The sequence below is a fragment of the Takifugu rubripes genome, chromosome 22 (assembly GCF_901000725.2).
Source record: "Takifugu rubripes chromosome 22, fTakRub1.2, whole genome shotgun sequence".
NCBI classification, from domain to species: Eukaryota; Metazoa; Chordata; class Actinopteri; order Tetraodontiformes; family Tetraodontidae; genus Takifugu; species Takifugu rubripes.
In genome coordinates, this window is record NC_042306.1 from 547675 (window position 1) to 568127 (window position 20453).

The 20453-nt window shown below is 54.0% G+C and overlaps 2 protein-coding genes and 2 non-coding genes across 6 annotated transcripts; all 4 read left to right on the forward strand.

The window, feature by feature from the left end:
- The first annotated feature begins 1353 nt into the window (after positions 1–1353).
- LOC115248057 (eukaryotic translation initiation factor 4 gamma 1-like) lies at positions 1354–16072 on the forward strand. Of its 2 annotated transcripts, XM_029831667.1 has the most exons (33): positions 1354–1731; positions 3218–3335; positions 3510–3596; positions 3756–3788; positions 4137–4157; positions 4387–4563; positions 4676–4775; positions 5293–5403; positions 5798–5949; positions 6138–6230; positions 6386–6461; positions 6607–7707; positions 7775–7863; positions 7934–8123; positions 8241–8371; positions 8445–8564; positions 8670–9059; positions 9263–9406; positions 9503–9739; positions 9867–9971; positions 10073–10351; positions 10482–10599; positions 10758–10863; positions 10949–11238; positions 11322–11437; positions 11507–11679; positions 11752–11877; positions 12084–12165; positions 12266–12364; positions 13094–13234; positions 14113–14194; positions 14273–14413; positions 14776–16072. In XM_029831667.1, the coding sequence occupies exons 2-33, from the start codon at positions 3261–3263 to the stop codon at positions 14955–14957; spliced, it is 5367 nt and encodes a 1788-aa protein (XP_029687527.1). In that variant the 5' UTR covers positions 1354–1731; positions 3218–3260; the 3' UTR covers positions 14958–16072. The 2 variants fall into 2 exon arrangements, with proteins under 2 accessions (XP_029687527.1, XP_029687528.1); XM_029831668.1 differs by lacking the exons at positions 3756–3788; positions 4137–4157; positions 5293–5403 and having other exon boundaries at positions 1359–1731.
- LOC115248075 (small nucleolar RNA SNORD66) lies at positions 9104–9180 on the forward strand. The gene has a single exon (XR_003887108.1). It is a non-coding gene; the product is annotated as a small nucleolar RNA SNORD66 (small nucleolar RNA).
- LOC115248077 (small nucleolar RNA SNORD66) lies at positions 10625–10699 on the forward strand. Its single transcript, XR_003887110.1, has one exon. It is a non-coding gene; the product is annotated as a small nucleolar RNA SNORD66 (small nucleolar RNA).
- Positions 16073–16778: 706 nt separating the features above from the next.
- Positions 16779–20431, forward strand: LOC115248059 (protein FAM131A-like). Of its 2 annotated transcripts, none has more exons than XM_029831696.1 (5): positions 16779–17283; positions 18660–18771; positions 18847–19029; positions 19403–19552; positions 19627–20431. In XM_029831696.1, the coding sequence occupies exons 2-5, from the start codon at positions 18681–18683 to the stop codon at positions 20145–20147; spliced, it is 945 nt and encodes a 314-aa protein (XP_029687556.1). In that variant the 5' UTR covers positions 16779–17283; positions 18660–18680; the 3' UTR covers positions 20148–20431. The 2 variants fall into 2 exon arrangements, with proteins under 2 accessions (XP_029687556.1, XP_029687555.1); XM_029831695.1 differs by lacking the exon at positions 16779–17283 and adding an exon at positions 18379–18559.
- Positions 20432–20453: the final 22 nt, after the last annotated feature.

The window sequence follows — 20453 nt, forward strand, 5'->3', positions numbered from 1 at the left end:
GGGCAGCAACAGTGCTCTCCTCATTCACACGGGCGTTATGTTTATTGTGCAGTCTGACAGCAGCCAGCAGGAAAGATCTGTGATACCTCTCCTTCGCACAGCGAGGGTGGAGCAGCCGCTCACTGAAGGAGCTGCCCAGTGCTGTCAGGGTGTCCTGTGGACGGGGGGGGGACGTGTTGTTCAACATGGAGGACAGCTTAGCCATCATCCTCCCGTTTCCCACCACCTCCACCGAGTCCAGGGGACATCCCAGGACAGAGCTGGCCCTCCTCACCAGTCTGTCCATCCTCCTCCTGTCCCTGTCCAGGGGACATCCCAGGACAGAGCTGGCCCTCCTCACCAGTCTGTCCATCCTCTTCCTGTCCCTGTCCAGGGGACATCCCAGGACAGAGCTGGCCCTCCTCACCAGTCTGTCCATCCTCTTCCTGTCCCTGTCCAGGGGACATCCCAGGACAGAGCTGGCCCTCCTCACCAGTCTGTCCATCCTCCTCCTGTCCCTGTCCAGGGGACATCCCAGGACAGAGCTGGCCCTCCTCACCAGTCTGTCCATCCTCTTCCTGTCCCTGTCCAGGGGACATCCCAGGACAGAGCTGGCCCTCCTCACCAGTCTGTCCATCCTCCTCCTGTCCCTGTCCAGGGGACATCCCAGGACAGAGCTGGCCCTCCTCACCAGTCTGTCCATCCTCCTCCTGTCCCTGTCCAGGGGACATCCCAGGACAGAGCTGGCCCTCCTCACCAGTCTGCCCATCCTCTTCCTGTCCCTGTCCGTGATGCTACTGGACCAGCAGACAATCCCATAGAAGATGGCTGATCCCACCACAGAGTCATAGAAAGTCCTCAGGAGGGGTCCCTGAGGACTTTCTATGACTCTGGTGGGATTTACTAGTATAGTAAATGTACTAAAAGTGTGTAAAAGTGCTGTCCAAATAAAGTTGATTGAAAACTCTTTAGTTATTTCCTGAGAGTCTCTGAGATACTCCAGTGTGTATCATCTTCTCATATGAAATTGTAAATGCAGTAAATATTTTCAACATATAAAGAATATAAGAAATAAACACTTTCTATTTTTTCATAATTTGGGGGGCGGGGAATTGCATCATTACTTTTTTGTGCTACCTCCAAACTAAACTAAACAGAGGGGGAGCATCGTGTGCTATCAAAGTACTGATTTCATCACGACGACGTGTTTTAAAACGTGTAATAATCGAAAAAGGGGTTCCAGTTTCCGGGCTCCCGTGTCACGTGACGAAGGCGACGGCATCACATTTTAAATTTCCCGGAAGTTACCCACGCGACTTGGAGGCACACCGGCTCGCGCTACACAGCAGCAACATCGCACCATGGCCTCGCGCTGAGTCCGCCGTTGAGACTGTTGTGTATATAGCGCCCCGCTAATCCGTCACCATCGACGCCTGGATCATGGACCTCCGGTCCAGGGGCTTTTATCGAGGCCTCCGGAGTCGACAATAGTGCTCCTAAAGTACTATATTACTCGATTTTGTGCACTGTCACTTTTGCACGCCTGGGGATTTAAACCGCAGTGACAGTAGCACTCGCTCCATCTGCCGGTTAGCTAACTAGCGTGCTAATTTAGAAGCCGAGAAGGGCATCATTTTTCTTTCGGAGTAAAGGACAAGGAGACAACAACATCACTACTAACGTAAAAGGAAGACTAAGCAGTGGCTGATTTCTCGGGTTCCAGTCTTGCAACAAATTCACTATTGATTCTTGGTAAGAATAAAACAAGCAATTCGTGCTTGAAGTAAGTTGGCCCGAGGTTGGCATCATCTTGTCAAAGGCACACGGAGCCGCTAATGTTAGCTGGTTTACAGGCCCCGCCGGCTGTTGCTACACCAGAAGAGTGACCCTATTGTACCCGGGCGAGGCGAGCAGATAACACCAGGGTAATAATGACAGTTTAGTAGTTCGTCGGTCGTTGCTTGAGACGTTATTTAACACAGCCGAGTAAACGTTCATGTCCGCGGACCTGACAGCCGCCTTGTCCGTCTCGTGGTTAAGCTTTTATGGGGTTAGCTTCTGACCGAAGCTCGTTAGCGCTAACCGTTTTCCTGCCTTATGGGTGAAAGTTGCTCAATTGAAACGTTGTAAGACTTGTTCTTGGTTGACTCTTTGGGCTAATATTAGTTCAACTTCAATCGCGGGGTCAGGACTTTAATTTGCCGGGCCTGTAATTAAATACACCCAGCTGGACAGGGTTGGGCTAACATGCTAACAGTGGAACTGACAATATCTGTAATCTTATCCATGTCAAGAGTCGCGTTATTACAAGTCTGACTTATTCTGGGTTGGAACCTTGCATGCATTGATATAAAACGGCAAGGACCCGCTGAAAACAACAGGCCGACTAAGGTTAAGGCAAACGGCTGGCTGTCGGTTTCGGCCACGTAGCGTAACTTGGCAAGATGTCGATAGTGGTGGGACACGTATCGTTAGCCCCGAGCGGCGGTCCCACCAGCTGACGGGCCACAAACGCCAACACTCGTAAGAATCTTGACCGACTGTCGGAGAAAAACGCCCCGACCGACACCTGGTGCGTAGCGACTGTGAGGGCACCAGCCGAGTCGGAACCATGCGGTAGTTTGGTGGGTTGCGCGGTGATCTGGGCAGCGTGGCGTTAGCCACAAGCTAACTCCTGGGCTAACTGCTGAGTGTGTCGGCAGGTGGATGGTGACACGTTAGCTCTGATTTCTGTGTCAAACACGCTTTTTCCGCCCGTCGCGTTCACGAAAGGGCGGTTTGACACGAGTTACGGCCCCGCTTCGTTTGTTGCACGTGTAGCTCCAAAGTAGCAGCTTTGACAGAGCAGGTGAACTTTGACCCGGGGTGTCCATTTTATTTAATCCACTCGGTGCAAAACAAACCCAACTCTTCCACCAAGAGCTGCAGGTTGGTGGCGAGGCCAGCTGCATGCGTGCCATGAAGGCAGCTGTTCAGCCTGCCCACTGTCATTTCTGAGGAGTTTGACATCTGGAGTTATCAAGGAATGTGTCAGGAGTGTTGGTGCTCATTGGCCTGAACACTGTGGGTGTTGCTGGCGTTATCTCTGGCAGAGCCGCCCGCCGCGCCCTCGCCGCTAGCGTAGATGTTGCCACTCCAAAACACTCCGTTCACCTCATTTTTGTGGTTCTAGCGAGAGTATTCAGATGAATGACGGATTGTTCCTAGAAGTGATCAGATTTCATGTTTCTTCCTGAAGGTTGACAACACCACCCTCATGCAGAACCAGAAACGAAGGTGAAATGAATAAACCACCACAGCCTATAACAGGACCTTCCTCTGTCCCTAACCCTGCCCCGTCCCCAGGACTGACGCAGGTAAGAACAGCTGTGTACGCGCCACGTGCACTTCAGAACGCCGACACATGCGCTTTCTCAGAAAATGAGCCCTTAAGACGCGGCTCAGATCTCATTGTGATAGGTTTCAGAACGTGCTGTTGTGTTGAATGTGACCCAATGAAGGCGTCAGCTGTGCTAATATCTGCTCCCCAGACAGCCTACGGTCCTGGCCAACCCACTTCTCTAGTTTTTGCCACCCCACCACCTCCACAGATGAGCTCGGCACCACAGCCACGACAGGTACTGCTCCCAGCACGTGCGCCTCCACCCGTCAGTGTCAGTTTTGCCTCTCGGGCGTCCGTCTCCCGCCTTATTGCTGATGTCTGCTTCTGCTCTAAAGTCTGTGAGTTAAGTCAGCTCTGCCACCTTTTCTCCCTCTCTTTTCTGCTGTGCTCCCAGTTTGCTGCAGGGCCTCGTACGTTACACCAACAGGTACTAACTGCCCTCTTCTCATGTCTCGTTTAAGATGTTGCATGCTAGCGGTTCCACCTGCGGGGCAATTAGCAGCAGGGTTTCCTCGTGTGGTTCTGGTCCCCGTCAGTCACAACGGGACTCGTTCCCGGCCCAGTTCAGACCAGCCACCTTTATCCATTCGGCCCTTGAACTGCTCGTTTTCTGTTCGTGTGACATCCCAGCTGCCGTAGTTACCAGCTTAACGTTCGCCGCCGAGACTCTGGCGCCATCGTTCCCGCTAACGTCCTGTCAGTCTCCGCCTCGTGCTCATTTCCTCCTAAACTCACTGCCTCTCTTGCTTTCTGCTCATGTGTTGTGCGGCTGCAGGGTGGATACAGAGCATTACAGGTAACGTCTGTCCCTCCTCACCCCCCCTCACCTGGTGCTCGCAGTGCTTTAGCATTAGGTGTCAGTCAGGAGCTGAAGCTGCAGTAAACATGAGTGTGTGTGTGTGTGTGTGTGTGTGTGTGTAATAAATCCCCAAACTCATGCCTCAGACGTTCCACATTTGAGACGCGAGCTGCTCCACGAGCAGTATTTGGGCTCAGATTTCCTAATTTTCCATCCACCCGTTCAGAATTACTACCAGAACCGACCAGCGATGCCCAGCGCTGCTCCGAGGGTCCAAACCAGTAATGGCCCGCGGCCTGTTGGTCCCGCCCACGTCTACCCCTCCAGCTCCCAGATGATGATGATCTCCCAGCAGCAGCTGTCTTTTGCTGGATCTCCTCAGGGCTACTTCCTCCCTGGGCAGGTTGGTTCTGAGGGCGGCCCGTCATTCTCGTACCAACCTCATATTCTTGCCCATTTTTCAGCTGGGCCACTATAACGAGCTGATGTTGTTTCTGGCTCCTTTGTGTCTGCAGTACCGGGCCCCCTTTATGCCCCCGACTCAGCAGTATCCTGTGACCAGCGGCACCGCCAGCTTCTATCCAGGAACCAGCCCTGCGGAATACCCTCCCTATGGTGAGTGGGCCCCACACCGAACACACCCACCCAAGCCAAGCCGCAGTAATGGAGCCGTATTTGCTTAAGTTTGAGGTGCCCTCACACACACACACACACACTGTGTTGCCATGGTTACCTGATGGTCGGCGTGTTTGTTTTAACGTGCGGTGCATGTGACCCGGATTAATTCTGCTGCGATTTGCTTTGGCTTGTTTTCTTTCTCTCTTACCTGATGCTGCCTCACAGGTTCCCTGAAATGAACGTGCAGTTTTGGGGGGCGGGGGGGGGGGTAAAAATGTCAGGGGCATTTAGCCTCTCAAACACCTCAAACCCACGTTTGCTGGGCAGTAACTGTTCAGAACCTGCATCATCAGCAGAGCGGACGATGCACTCTTCATTTCATGGGACCCGTTTTAACTCCCAGCTTCTTCTGGAACCTCTCATTAACTCATGCTGCCCCTGTCTCTTCCTGCCCTTTCTTCTTTCCCCCCCCCCATCCCTCGCTCTCCCTCCTTCGTTTGCTGCGTTGGTTCAGATCCCTCTCTTGCTGCGAGGGAGAGGCGGGGTGGTGGGGGGAGAGGGAGTGGGCGAGAGAACGGCCGTCTCTCTCTCCACGGCGCTCCTCTCACCTCCCAGCGCTACCCTGGTGAGTAGTGTGTGTGGGTGTGCGCGCGCACGTACGCTTGTGTGTCATTCAGTGGGCTTGAGTGGCAGCAGTGACGCTGGCTAATCTCGTCTGTTCCTTCCTCTTTCTGGGGGGGTGAACGTGCACGTTGATGCGTTTAGTCTCTCACTCACAGCAAGGTGGCGACATTGAGACTTTAGAAAGTTTCCAAGTCGCTGATGAAAAGGTGAAATCTCGTTAAGCCGTTATAGGTTCTGGGCCTTAGACTCAGCCCAGAGAGCTTCCTCCTGTCTGGGTTCACGACTCCGTCACAGACTTCCTGGTGCAGGAACATCCAAACAAGCTAACGCTGATTTGTGACGAGAGGAAATTCCTCGTAGATCCTCAGTTGATGCCACATTTGTTTCCTTTCCAGCCGGAGCGTACTACCCCGCACAGCCGCAGTACTCTCCGTCTGTCCAGCCGGCGCCGGTCATGATCAGCCCCGCCCAGCAACAGCAACAAGCCCCGCCTCCCCAGCAACCACCAGCACAGCCACAGGGCCCCCCAAAGAGGGAGCGCAAACCGGTACGGTGCCAACAAAAGGGCTGTGTGAGGGTTTCAAAAAGGACTGGACAGAAAGCATTTGTTGGTTCAGTCCAGAACTTTCTGGGACAACAATGGTGCTTCTGACGTGCAGCAGCAGCGCCGCACGTTGGAGGTAAATGTTGCTTAGACACGTCCAGGTGATGTGTCCAATGTTTTCGCTCCAACAGATAAGAATACGAGACCCCAACCAGGGGGGGCGTGACATTACCGAGGAGATCATGTCGGGTGGGAGGTCCGCGACCACACCCACTCCTCCACAGGTACGGAGGCTTTTGGGACCGCTGTCTTCTGACTCGGCTAATCTGAACCAGTCGTGCTTCTGAATAAACAAACTCAAGGGTTTTGGTGCCGTTATCTACATTTATATCTCCTTAATTAACTGTGACGCAGTAAAAGTGTTGTTTTGTGACCTCAGGCCGCTGCCTCAGATGTAAGTCCTGCACACATCAATGGGGAAAGTACACATCCTGTTACTATGGCGACAAGAAGAGGTACGTAAACCTTGTGGCCTACAGCAGAGACCTGCCAGTTTCCTTGTGACGTACAAGTGCTGCTGGTATTGTTACGAGGGTTGTTGATAGAAGCTGTGCTGTTATTACTATGAGTACATGTCACAAGTGTTCTCCATTTGTCCAGATGAAGCTGTGGAGCATCACGTCGGTGCTGAAAACCCACCACCTCCACCCACAGAAAACCCAGAAGATCTGCTGGAGGCCAATCAGGACGCAGAGCCTCCACATGCGCCGCCTCCCGAGTTGGCTGCCCATCCTTTAGCAGATGCTGCTGAGGTGCCTCCTCCGTTGATGAAGGATGAGCAGGCCACGCCCTCCCTCCCCCCACCCACAGCCGCTGCTACACCTCCTCCTGAGGCGGAGAGCCAAGTGGAGGCTAAAGTTAGTGACACTGTCGACGCTCCCGTTGTCCCTTCTGAATCACTAGCAAAGAAAGAAGCGCCCGTTAAAATGGAAGAGCTCGATTCCAGCTCTGATGAGAAGACACCAGAAAAGGATGAAAGCAGACTGGAGGAAGTGAAGAAAGTGGAGGAGGACGTGGTCCCTTCAAAGGTAGGAGTGGCTGTGGAGGATGCAGCGCTGGTTAACCCCGTTAACGTGGCAAAGGAAGAGACCACTGCTGAGCAGCCAGAAGCCCAGCAGCCAGAAGCCCAGCAGCCAGAAGCCCAGCAGCCAGAAGCCCAGCAGCCAGAAGCCCAGCAGCCAGAAGCCCAGCAGCCAGAGGCCCAGCAGCCAGAGGCCCAGCAGCCAGAGGCCCAGCAGCTGGCGGCCCAGGTTCCTGTTCAGCAGGTTCCTGTTCAGCAGGTTCCTGTTCAGCAGGTTCCTGTTCAGCAGGCGGCCCAGCAGCCGGCGGCCCAGCAGCCGGCGGCCCAGCAGCCGGCGGCCCAGCCCTCCGAGCTCCCACCCTCGGAACATGAACCTGCTGCTCCACAGAACCAGAGCGCCACCCTCAGCCCCGAACTTGAACCTGAACCCACATTGGTTGAAGCCCCAGAGCTGCCCCTTGCCAACGGCCTCCCCAGGGACACCGAGGAACTCCCTGAGTTGTCGTTTTCAGACACTACACCTCTGGAGAAGCCTGACGCTCACTCTCAGGAACCTGCACCTGTGGCTCAAACAGCAACTCAGGAGGAGGCGGTGAAGGAGGAAGACGGCCTGAAGCCGAGTAGGGACGACCCTCCAGCCGCTGTTTGCCCCCCAACAGAAGAACCTACTACTATGCAACGTAAGATGCACTTGATGTTTTCTGGTATTTGCTTCTCTTCCACGTACTCACGCACGTCCCTTTTCAGCTGCTACGTCTGTGCCAAAGAAGAGGAAAAACATGAAGGAGCTGAACAAGAAGGAGGCCATTGGAGACCTCCTGGATGCCTTCACAGAGGTGTTTTATCCAGCGGGCTGGGTTAAAGCGTCTCGGCAGATTCAGCTAATATCGTTCTGTTCTTCTCCAGGAGCAGATCAAACCTGCTGCTGAAGCGTTATCCACTCAGGCCAGCCCCGTCCTTGATGCTCAGGAGGAATCATCTCCCTCGGAGGCTGCAGATGAGACCTGGGAAGAGAAGGAAGACAAACACAGTGGTGAATCTGATGGGCCTAAACCTGCCCCTGACCCAGCTGGGCAGAAACACCAGTCCAAAGAAGGTAGTAGCACCCAATGTTGACAGCGTTCTGCTGTAAATACGTAAAGGTGTCGATTTCCACACCAGCAGCTCGAGTGGCAGAACTATCCAACATGGCCTACTTTACTGTTTGTCTTAGAAGAAAAGTCAAATGACCAAGACGACAAGAAGCGCTACAACAGGGACTTCCTCCTGGGGCGCCAGTTTCTCGGGGTCAGTATGCACAGACCCGAAGGCCTGCCGTCCATCAGCGACGTGGTCCTGGACAAGGTAGCAATTAGACATCCTTCTGAAATTAAAAGGAGAGAAATTGTCTTTTTTCTAAGCTGGTCTGTATTTCTAGGTGAACAAGACTCCGCTGCGTCCCGCTGACCCGGCAAGACTGATGAACGTTGGGCCGGATTTTACGCCCTCGTACTTGGGGAACCTCGGGAGCCGATCAGTGGGAGGACCTCGAGGGCCAGTGCGTAAATTCTGTTTTTTTTCTCCTTTATTACAATAAAAGCCACATCAAAAGATTTCTCTCTTGGATGTTGGTTGCCTCCATTTAAACCTTGTCCTCCTTTAGCCACCGGGGCCGCGGCGCTCTCAGCAAGGTCAGAGGAAAGAGCCGAGGAAAATCATCAGCAGCATGTCCCTGAATGATGACGTGCAACTCAGCAAAGCAGAGAACGCCTGGAAACCCTCCAGCAAGAAGTCGGCACGCAGCCGTGCTGCTGAAGACGCCGAGGAGGATGGCCTGGAACAGTCCAGGACCCACGAGGTGCTGAAGCAGCTTCGTAGTATCCTCAACAAACTGACACCTCAGAAGTTCCAGGCGCTGATACAGCAGGTGAAAGAGCTGAAGATCGACACGGAGGACAGGCTGAAGGGAGCCATTGACCTCATCTTTGAGAAGGCCATTTTGGAGCCCAACTTCTCCGTGGCGTATGCCAACATGTGCCGCTGCCTTATTGGAGTAAGTCTGCTCAGATGCACCATAATCACGCACGTTGTTGCTGGCTCCTGTGATGACTGATGCTTTGTGCCACGTGTCTGGGCCACTGAATGATCGTGATGGCTTTGAGGATCTGATGGAGCCAAATTAAAGCACTTGACCCACTTTCTGCTTAAAACAAACATTCTGACACCTAATAAAGTCTTTTCCTTCTCCTCTTCTAGTTGAGAGTGAACACAGAGAAGCCCGGAGCTACTGTGAACTTCCGCAAACTGCTACTTAACCGCTGCCAGAAAGAGTTTGAGAGGGACCAAGATGATGACGAGATCTTTGAGAGAAAGCAGAAAGAGTTGGATGCTGCCAAAGCTGTAAGCCTGAGGTTTCACTGCTGCCACAGGCCGCCATGTTTGTAGCACTCACACACACACACTCACTCACACACACCTGCTTGTATCCGCCCTCAGGGAGATGAACGGGATCGGTTGAAGGCGGAGCTGGACGAGGCCAAAGACCAGGCGCGCCGTCGCTCGCTCGGCAACATCAAGTTCATAGGCGAACTTTTCAAGCTGAAGATGTTGACGGAGGCCATTATGCACGACTGTGTGGTAAAACTACTGAAGAACCATGACGAAGAGTCTCTGGAGTGCCTCTGCAGGCTGCTCTCCACCATTGGCAAAGATCTAGACTTTGAGAAGGCCAAGGTAAATGAAGCACCACAAACCCTGGTGTCTTTGAAGTGTCTCTGGCATCTCGGTGTGTTCTTTAGAGGTTAGCATAGCGTAGGAGATGCTGTCGTGTTTAAACCTTGTTGGTGTTCCTGCACAACAGCCTCGGATGGATCAATACTTTAATCAGATGGACAAAATCATCAAAGAGAGAAAGACTTCTTCCAGAATCCGCTTCATGCTACAAGATGTGTTGGACCTCAGGAAGGTAAAAAGTGACACATTTCAACGTGTTCAGCAGCCAGTTTCCCCCTGATTGATGACGATATTTGGACCAGTTGTCAAGTAGCTTCTGTCTGTGACCTTCAGAATAACTGGGTGCCTCGACGAGCAGACCAAGGTCCCAAAACCATCGACCAGATTCACAAGGAGGCTGAAATGGAGGAGCAGAGGGAGCAAATCAAAGTCCAACAGCAGCTCCTGTCCAAGAAGGACGGAGGAGGCAGGATGGGAGGGGGCATGGGAGGCCGGGGTCCTCATGCACAAGGAGGGGGCAGGACCAGCCAGCCTCAGGATGAAGGATGGAACACAGTGCCTATCTCCAAGAACAGACCTATTGATGCCACACGCTTTAGTAAAATCACCAAGGTAGAGGTTGCACCTATCGGGGGGGTTGACACCAGTCCAGCTCAATATTTAAGGGCTTTTCAGAGTTTGTTTCAACGACCTCACGTCTGGTTCAGCTGGTTAATATATAAATGTGTCGCTCTTGCTTCAGCCGGGCGCCGTAGATGTCAACAATCAACTCTTGGCACCGGGGGGCAAAGGCACCTGGGGTAGCTGGGGCAAAGGCAGCAGCGGAGGAAGTGGAGCGAAGCCAGCAAGTGGTGAACAAGGTAACACCAGCCCAGTATGGCGGCGTCCTGTTGGGGATTTGCTCCACTTAGGGCCACGTGTCTGTGCCACTGAGCGTGGTGGCCTTGAGGAACCGAGGGCAACATGTGATTCATGCCTTAAAGTTCTCCTACATGTAAATGTCCTTTTTGCCCTGTAGATTCCAATCGGCCGGCGACCAGCACCCTGAACCGCTTCTCTGCTCTGCAACAATCGGGTTCGTTGTTATCGTCAGCCGACTCTGATCGGCGAGCTCCTCCTCACAGGTAGTCAGCACCTTCTGACATTATCCCAAAGAAAAGGACGCCATCGGCAGGTTGTGGCTGTAATATGCACATCCTCAACTCCTAGATCCAGCTCCAGCCGTGAGCGGGACCGAGTTGACAGGGATCGCTTCGACCGCTTTGATCGCAACGAGGGTCGGCAGGGCAGAGATGACAGGGGCAGCCAGACCCGCCTCACCAAGAGGAGCTTCAGCAGAGAGTCCCAGGACCGTGGCAGCAGGGGCCGAGACAGCCGGGATGCTAACGAGCCTGTGCGTCGCGTGGCCAGCATGACCGACAGCAGGGACCGGGGCAGCAGGGACCGGGGCAGCAGGGACCGGGGCAGCGCTGACAGAAGGCCCGGCAAAGAGCTCGCAGGCGAGTTGTCCAAGGAGAGCAGCACTTCTTCAGAAGATGGAGTTGATGGACGTTGAAAAGATGTTGTCTTTTGCTCCCCCCAGTTAAGGGAGAGAATGCCCCTACTCCCCCCCCTCCCAAACCTGCCATGACAGAGGAGGAGGTAGAGAAGAAGGCCAAAGCCATCATTGAGGAATACCTCCACATCAACGACTCAAAGGTACGGCTCGATTCTTTCTCCTCATCTGGCAGCTGATTGAGAGGATGTTGTCGTCTCCTCCCGCCACAGGAGGCGCTCCAGTGCGTCACGGAGCTCAACAGTGCCTCCCAGCTCTTCGTGTTCGTCCGGTGTGGCGTCGAGTCGACCCTGGAGCGCAGCACTCTGGCCAGAGAGCATATGGGGAGGTTATTGCACAACCTAGTAAAGGACGGCATACTGGCCACACAGCAGTACTACAGAGGGTGGGTCCAGCACTGTGGTGCACCTTGGTGAGCACCAGGCCAGAGAGAATGAGCCTTGTTTTCTCTCTCTAGGCTAGAAGAGACTCTGGAGGCTGCAGAGGACATCGCCATCGACATCCCTCATATCTGGCTCTATCTGGCAGAGCTCATTACCCCCATGCTGCACGAGGGCGGCATCCCCATGGGACAGCTCTTCAGGTGCTCCAGCTTCATCCACACTCGTGTTTACTGGTGTTTGCTTGACCCACTGACTTGTGTCAGATAAGCTCTTGCTGACACCCGAGCACATTCACGTTTCATGTCTGCTGGCCCAAAGATTGGAGACTCACACTTGATGAGCCTGGACTGAAGTTTGGTAGAAAAAGATGTTTCCACACAGCTAACTGGGTCCATTCTGCCTGTAGGGAGATCTCTAAACCTCTTGTGCCTCTGGGGAAAGCCGCAGTGCTGCTCGTGAAGATCCTCAAGTTGCTCTGCAAAGGGATGGTAAGTGCAGCATCCGCCCGTCCACCGTGAGGATGGAAACCAGTTCAGCTGGGTCGGATTTTAAAGGCCATTGGAACAAGTTTACTCTTTGTTCCCTCAGACTCCAAAGAAGGTTGGAGCCATGTGGGTCGGTGCTGGGCTGAACTGGAACGACTTCTTGCCTGAGGATCAAGACATGAACAAGTTTGTGACCGAGCAGGTGAGCAGGACGATGTGCACCAAACGCCGTGTCCAGCTGTTTTTGGGTTGCTGATGGAAACACTTGGACATTCAGACGCTCGTTTCCACGCACGTTCCCGCCTCAGGCAGAAGGCGCCGTAACCTGCCGTGGTTGTTGTTCTGAGCAGGAAGTGCACGTGCACGAGTACAGGCCATGGGTGAACAGGTCTGGGGCAGAGTTGTAATATATGTACCGTATTTTCGCGACCGTAAGGCGCACGTATTATCAGGCGCATGCACACATACAGTAGAAAATGACAACGGAAGTAAAACAGTGAGTTTCGACACATTTATTGAACAAAATATTCATTCTTCCGCCACAAAACCAAAGTTTTCATCTTCTGTATCTGAATTAAACAGCTGCACTATTTCAATGTCCAACATCCCCAATTCCTCTTCTTACGCATCTCGCTTGACCGGCGCCATTTTAGGGGGTCCTGACGCGGAGGTGTGCCGCTAATCGATGGGCGGAGCGTTTACCGTAGTGCACCCACCAAAGGGGCACAGCAGATTCTGGAACTCAGTCCACACACAAGGCGCTCCATATTATAAGATTATTATTATAAATCTCAGTGTTTTAGGTGCCTTATAGTCGTGAAAATACGGTAATCTGAAATATACCCAGGTCACCAACCAGTCCAGCCCCAGTAAAGCAAGAACATCTAAGAGTGAATGATGTCATAACCTTTCCTTCTGGTCCATAACTCAGGAGGTGGAGTTCACTCTGGGAGAAGAGACCGAGTCAGCAGAGGTTGGGAAGAAGGTCCTTAGTGGAGCAGAGCTGAGCAAGGAGCTGGACCAACTCCTGGAGGACGACGCCAGCAACCAACGGATCACCGACTGGGTGGAGGTGAGACGCTGCTGCTGCTACTGGAGCTGCTGCTACTGGAGCTGCTGCTACTGGAGCTGCTGCTACTGGAGCTGCTGCTACTGGAGCTGCTGCTGCTGCTACTGGAGCTGCTGCTGCTACTGGAGCTGCTGCTGTAGCTGCTACTGCTGCTGTAGCTGCTGCTGTAGCTGCTACTGCTACTGTAGCTGCTGCTGGAGCTGCTGCTGGAGCTGCTGCTGGAGCTGCTGCTGGAGCTGCTGCTGTTGTTCTGCTGCTGCTGCTACTGGAGCTGCTGCTGCTGCTACTGGAGCTGCTGCTGCTGCTACTGGAGCTGTAGCTGCTACTGGAGCTGTAGCTGCTACTGGAGCTGTAGCTGCTACTGGAGCTGCTGCTGTAGCTGCTACTGGAGCTGCTGCTGTAGCTGCTGCTGTAGCTGCTACTGGAGCTGTAGCTGCTACTGGAGCTGCTGCTGTAGCTGCTGCTGGAGCTGCTACTGGAGCTGCTGCTGTAGCTGCTGCTGTAGCTGCTACTGTAGCTGCTGCTGTAGCTGCTACTGTAGCTGCTGCTGTAGCTGCTGCTGTAGCTGCTACTGTAGCTGCTGCTGTAGCTGCTACTGTAGCTGCTGCTGTAGCTGCTGCTGTAGCTGCTGCTGGAGCTGCTGCTGGAGCTGCTGCTGGAGCTGCTGCTGGAGCTGCTGCTGGAGCTGCTGCTGCTACTGTAGCTGTAGCTGCTGCTGTAGCTGCTACTGTAGCTGTAGCTGCTACTGTAGCTGCTACTGTAGCTGTAGCTGCTACTGTAGCTGGAGCTGCTGCTGGAGCTGCTGCTGCTGCTGGAGCTGCTGCTGAAAATGATGAAAATCAGGCAGAAACTGACAGAGCTGCTGTTGATTTTGTCCTCAGGCCAACTTGGACGAAGCACAAGTGGCCTCCAACCAGTTCATCCGGGCCCTGATGACGTGCGTGTGTCAGTCTGCCATCGTCTGTAAGTACCTGGCAGGAGGTCCCAGAGGTCCCAGTAGATGTCCCATCTTACCTGAACACGCTCTGCTGCTCTCTCCAGGTGTCAACACGTACAAGGTCAACGCCCAGCAGATCAACAAGAGAGCCGCTCTGCTGCAGAAGCACCTGTGTGATGAGCAGAAGGAGCTTCAGGCCCTGTTTGCTCTCCAGGCTCTCATGGTGCACATGGAGCAGCCGGCGAGTGAGTCTGATCTGCCGCTGAGTCAGGACTGGGGATCTAAATAGGGGGGGGGGGGGGGACACCTGCAGAGCGCTGCCAAGGAACCCTTGAGCAAGGCAGTAGAGCCCTGCAGTGACCTGGTGGCTCATCCAGGAGGGTCGCTGGAGCTGTTGGTCCTTGTTTAGGAATGATTTTTGTTAATTTCTAAAAAATGTGATCATCAGTGGTTTGAAGTTTAGTTGCCCAGAGAGACGAGAGGTCCAGTGGTAGGTGGACCCGGGTCACATTTGTCCTGTGATCATCTCAGAATACGTCCCTCCTTTGTGACCATTTTGTTGTGCCAGAACGCCCCTCAACACCTGTGTTGTGTCCCCTGCTCACAGACCTGCTCCGGATGTTCTTCGACGCCTTGTACGACGAGGACGTCATCAAGGAAGAAGCTTTCTACAAGTGGGAGTCCAGCAAAGACCCTGCAGAGCAAACAGGAAAAGGTGTGGCCCTCAAATCAGTCACCGCCTTCTTCACCTGGCTGCGCGAGGCCGAGGACGAGTCGGACAAGGAGTAAGGAGGCGGGGCTGAGGGCTGCCCCCCCCCCCCCCCCCTGGGGGTGCAGCCATGGAGAGGAAGACTCATCAATCCTCAATGAGGATGAATATTTCTCTTGCTGTGAGGGATGGACTTGAACCCACTCATCTCTCGTTCCCTCCCTCTCACTTCCTCATTATTTCTAAACCTGCGTGTGATGGGGGGGGAGGTCGTTAACCCGCTGGGGGGGGGTCGTTAACCCGCTGGGGGGGGGTCGTTAACCCGCTGCCATAAGAGCCGCGTCACTACAAAACGTTTCTGTCTAATCGTACAAAACCAGCAGGCTGCTTCTTATTTTTCTACTGGTTGTAGACGACCTTGGAGCCTGCGTCAGACCTGAGGCTAACAGCAGAGCATGTGACCTGAGCGTTGGGCCCCGCCCACACCTGCTTGAACTTTGACCTTTACGGCAGCATGCTGCGAAGCTCAAGTGCTGCTGGGCAAACGCAGAAACTTGTAGTGATTTGATGGACTTTTCGAAGCAGATTTTGTTCCTCCTCCTGTTTCCCATCATGAACTTACAGGACAAAACAGAAGACTGATGATGACCTTTGACCTTGACTACTTGGGGGTGGTCTCAATGCTTCCTCAAAGCCATCCTCTCATCCCCAGTAGTGACCCTAACGGAGGGACTCATTGTCTTTACCTCTTATTTAACTGAACCTGAGCTGACCTAGAGGACACGTAATGACCCGATCATCATTAAAACTTGAAATCTACAGAAAATTGACTTGATTATATATTAAAAAAACAAAAAAACAAAAACAAAGCAGAAATGATCTGAAAGCCTTTTCTACTACAAGTGGAAACATTTCAGGAGCATTCTGTAAATGTATATTGCAAAAAACAGTTTTTCTTTAGTTTTATTTTTCAGAAATGATAATTGCAGTGTGACCTTTTCCAACAGAAGCCGCAGTTGTCCGGATGCAGAGGGATGCTTTAGATGATCCAATCATTATTAGTTGTGTTGGAATTTTGTAAATATTCTCATTTTTTCTTTTTTGCCTTTATTTAAGAAATTATTGCTTCTTTTGCATCGGAAACTGGAAAGATGAGGTTACGTAACATTGCAAATAAAGGACTTAATACATTGGAGTCGTGCACGTCTCTCTGAAACCTCCAACCTGGTGTCGAGGGAGAGCTGCTCAGGAACACGTCTCCTGAACGTCACCACCTGGAGTCAATGACTCAAACGGGTCAGAGGCACCTGCTGGAGCACCACTGATGGGTCGTTAGCGTTCAGCTGGCAACACCTTATCTAAGCCCAGCTGATGCGGCTGCGTCTCAGCTCTTCAACAATCATGTTAAGGGCTCATTCTGTGGTGGAGGAGGAGATGTTGGTGTGTTTGAGAAGAGTCACAGCATTGTCCTGCCTCCACCAGAGGAAACATCTAAGAAACTCCTAAAATAGGCTTAAGAACTGTCCAACCATTCAGAACGGGGAGGATAGTGGGGAACCATCATCTTAGAGGGAGAAATGTGGTCAGAAAACCATCCTGAATGATGGTGACCAGTGGTCACCAAGGTTTGGTGGGCTCAGAGGGTAGAAGAGCACCAGTAGAACTCAGGACTGTGAGAGTTGGAATATTCCCACGTGCACAATGTGAAGGGACTGAAGAGCTGTGGAGCCTTCAGAAAAGCAGTAATGAGGGAGGCTGATCAAGAGGCTTCAGTCTGCTGGGGAGCATAAAGACTCTGGAGCAATGGAAGAAGGTCACGGGGTCTGATGGGTCCAGATTGGCCCTGTTCCAGAGTGATGGGGCATCAGGGTAGGAAGAGAGGCAGATGAACCCATGCTCCCATCATGGTGTCTACTGGACCAGCCTGGGGGGGGCAGAGCTCTGATCTGGGGCTGCTGCAAATCAAATATTTCCATATTTAGGATTCATGTTGTTACTCCGTGTTGTGAAAAATCGTGTTTTGCAACCTCATTTTGGCCCGATGACTAAATATGCCCGCTCTTTTCCGTCCTGTGGTGCGTTTGGGTGCCGTCGGACTGCAGCGTTTCGTCACCATCTGTAACGGAGGACTGTCGCCTGGCTGCGGGAGGAGGGTCGAGATGGGGGTGTGACACCGCCTTGTGCTGAAGCTCGCCATCGGGAGACATTCGGACGGCTCGTGTAACCCAGTTTGCTGCGGAGCAGATGTGCAGCAGCCCTGTTCGGGACCGGGGAGATGTTTGGGCCGAGGTACCGATGATCTGCTGCGGCGGCTGCAGCGGGAGCAGCGACCGCTCGCTGGCATCTGTTGATCGGATTGGAGACAATTAAGAGAATTATCATGAGCCGCCGCGGCCCGACCTCCAGGTAGGAACCGAGGGGAAGACAGCCAAAGCCCGGGGGGTGCGTGGGTGGGGGGGTCTCGTGGGTAGCACTTTATGGGATGGCAGATTTGAGAGTTTGACCCGCTGCAGCATCCTGCATGTCCTGATCAACCCAGGCTGCGGGCCTGCGCCCACCGACGGACGGGGCCGTTTTATGTGTCATCCCGTCGAACCGAACATTTCTGGAGATAAGACTGACAACCTGATGTCAGGCTGGACCACCAGCTGGACCACCGGCTGGACCACGCTTGTTGGTCAATGGACGCCAGACCATCATCAGGCTTTTGCTAGATGCGTGTCAAAAAGACTCTTCAGGGTGGTGGGATGAAATAATCCCAACACAACAGGTGTTGTTATTGACACTGATGCCAGTTAGTCCCACGTGACAAACATCATCAGGTGCTGGAGAAGCACCAGTTGCTCCGAGTCATCGTCCATATTTGGCTGTGGTCAGTGTGTGATGTCGCTCATGTGATAGAAGAGACAAAAACCCAAAACATGTCAATCAGAACGTTTGAAGTCCTGTTTATCCCTGCGAGAGGTCACGCTGAGACCTGTGAGAGTCTGAGCTGGAGCAGGTTCTGGAGCAGGTTCTGGAGCAGGCTCTGGAGCAGGTTCTGGAGCAGGTTCTGGAGCAGGTTCTGCTCCACCTCTGAGGGCCTCCACAGTGTCCGACATGCATCCGTGTGGCTTCTGGCTGCAGCTTAAGCCCTTTAACACTTTCTTAAGAGCCGACCTCCTGTCCTGGAGGACATGCACGTGTGCGGAGCGGCGACCCTCAGAACCGTGCATGACTCGGACAACTAAACCACACACACACACGCACACACACACTCTGTGTACTGCAAACACAAGTGTGTCCGACTCCCAAGATCACGAGATGTGTGGATGCAGCCCCGTTTAACCTCGTTTGTCTGACAGGTGGTCACTTAGGTAGCGTCTCACTGCTAATAGGGATGAGGGGCGGGGCCAGAGCTGCTTACAGACGCGCCTCACGAGCCGTATGTTTGCACGGACACGTCACCCCCCCCCCCCCCCCCCCTCAGCCCCCAAAAGCCACCATTCAAACGAGCTTATGGTGGCTTTAGCATCTGCTGCAGTAAATGTAGGACGTGGCTGTTGTCAGTCTGCCCGGTGGTTTAAACCAGCGGGACCGGACACGGGCGCCTCCGCTCTGCCGGGCTGCCGACGCCGTCTCTGCGCGTCCGCCGATGGGGCCGCGCTCCAGCGAACGGAGAGGGGTGCGAGGAGGGGAGGAGGTAGGAGCAGGGCGTGTGGAGGGAGGGGGCTCGTCACGCTTGACAGCAGTGACTCTGTTGTTGCGACACATTCAGGAGCTCCGTCGTTGCTTTCTCACAGGTGAAACCTGAGGAGACTGAAATGATTCCAAAGTCGGGAAAATCGCCGGCAGACTCGAGGAAAAGTGTGGGCATCCATGAGTTTGCTGCCCTCGCCAGGTCCTCCCTAAATGGTAACAAACATATCGGGCTTAACTCTAACCCAGGTGGAGATTCTGAAGCCTCCTCTCTGTCTCTCTCTGTCACAGGTATCTCTCAGGCAGTCCGAGACCACGTGACGAAGCCCACCTCCCTGGCCCAGGGCCGGGTCGCCCACCTCATCGAGTGGAAAGGATGGCCGAAGCCGCCCGACCCTCCTCCCAACGCTCACGCCCACTTTAGCTCCTACTGCCACCTGACCGAAGGAGAGAAGGAGGCCCGCTTCGCCGCAGGTGTCCACCTCCCTCCAGTGCAGCACTTCCTGTCGGACCCCCGGGTGTCCGTAGGTCACCCTTGCTCGGGTCACTTGAGCCATAGCTCCTCTCCCTGTCGGTGGTCGGCTGCTCCTGCTGTGCTGGTCTGGGCAGCAGATGGGGGGGGTTAGCCCTCCTCCTAGACCCCTTCCCTGCCCCCCGGGGCTTCCAGGCCTCCTCTGATCAGGAGGGACCACGAGAAGCTTCACACCTTCGTCGTTGTCTTCGTTCCCCCGCTTTTTTAACAAGACATTTGAAATGAGATGAATTAGAGGAACCGATGACGTCAGCTGCTCGTCCCGTCTCCTGGCGCCGTTCTGTTCTGATACCAACCGGGTTTTGCTCCTTGCAGGAGTGGCCGAGCAGTTCGCCATCGCTGAGGCCAAGCTTCGCGCCTGGGCGTCTACGGAGGAGGAGGAGGAGGAGGAGGAGGAGGAGGAGGACTCCACCGATGAAGACCCCCTCCCTGTAGGAAAGGCCCGCTCCTTTGCTCAGCACTCAGGTACCTTAACTGTCCATCTCACCCTCACCTCCATGTTCATCCACAGCTGTTCTGACGTTCTGCTCCTCCCTCAGACGCCGCCACGTCCGGGCTCGTCCCCGGAGCGCCGCTCCAGTCTGAGCGGAGCGCCGGGGAGGCGGCGCCCCCCCAGTGCTCTCTGGGCTCCGGCAGCAGCAGCTTCCTCTCTGCTCCACATGCATCCCTCACAGGTTCCTCTGCTCTACCAAACACCTGCACAAATGCCCCCCAGGGGGAGGAGGAGGAGGAGGAGGAGGAGGAGGTGCACCAGGGTCACAGGGAGCAGCCGGCGCCACTGCTGGAGCAGCGCGGCGAGGTGTGCGTCCACCACAAACCTGAGTGGAGGACTCGGGCCCGAAGCAGCAGGTTCGACTCCTGCTACTCCACCTCGGAGTCCCCCGGAGAAGAGGAGGAGGAGGAGGAGGAGGAGGAGGGCAGCGTGTTCCAGGACGGGCGGGCGTGGCGCTGCAGCCAGAGGAGCTTCTTCTCTGACCGGGCCTCCTCTGGCGTGGCCTCCTTCGATGAAGAGGAGGAGCGAGATGAAGCGGAGGACGGGGAGAAGGAGTTCTTGATGTGACCTCTCATCCTTATGTGCGTCCTTGTGGATCCTGGGTGTGGCATCACCCCCTCCTCCTCCGCCTCCTCCCCCTCCTCCTGCTCCTCCTCCTCCTCCATCATCCCTCCATCTTCTGCCTTCTGTCTCGCAGCCTTTCAGGCGCTGACCTCTCCTGTGTGCTGTATATATATGATGACATATATGATGTCTATCTAAACAGAATGTAAAGCTGGTGTTCCAACTCAGTTTTGTACGTTTTGGTCGTGTTGCTATTTCGTTGGTTTTCTATAAATATTTTGTAGTGTTTTCTGCGTCCTGTCTGATGCT

Bases quoted from the DNA above. Each gene is read 5' to 3' on its own strand.
- LOC115248059 (XM_029831695.1), top strand. From the start codon at position 18,512: ATGGGGCCGCGCTCCAGCGAACGGAGAGGGGTGCGAGGAGGGGAGGAG. The intron at 18,772-18,846 runs GTAACAAACATA...TCTCTGTCACAG, and splicing joins CGCCAGGTCCTCCCTAAATG to GTATCTCTCAGGCAGTCCGA. The intron at 19,553-19,626 runs GTACCTTAACTG...CTCCTCCCTCAG, and splicing joins CTCCTTTGCTCAGCACTCAG to ACGCCGCCACGTCCGGGCTC.
- LOC115248057 (XM_029831667.1), top strand. From the start codon at position 3,261: ATGAATAAACCACCACAGCCTATAACAGGACCTTCCTCTGTCCCTAAC. The intron at 4,158-4,386 runs GTAACGTCTGTC...CCACCCGTTCAG, and splicing joins GTGGATACAGAGCATTACAG to AATTACTACCAGAACCGACC. The intron at 14,195-14,272 runs GTAAGTACCTGG...TGCTCTCTCCAG, and splicing joins GTGTCAGTCTGCCATCGTCT to GTGTCAACACGTACAAGGTC.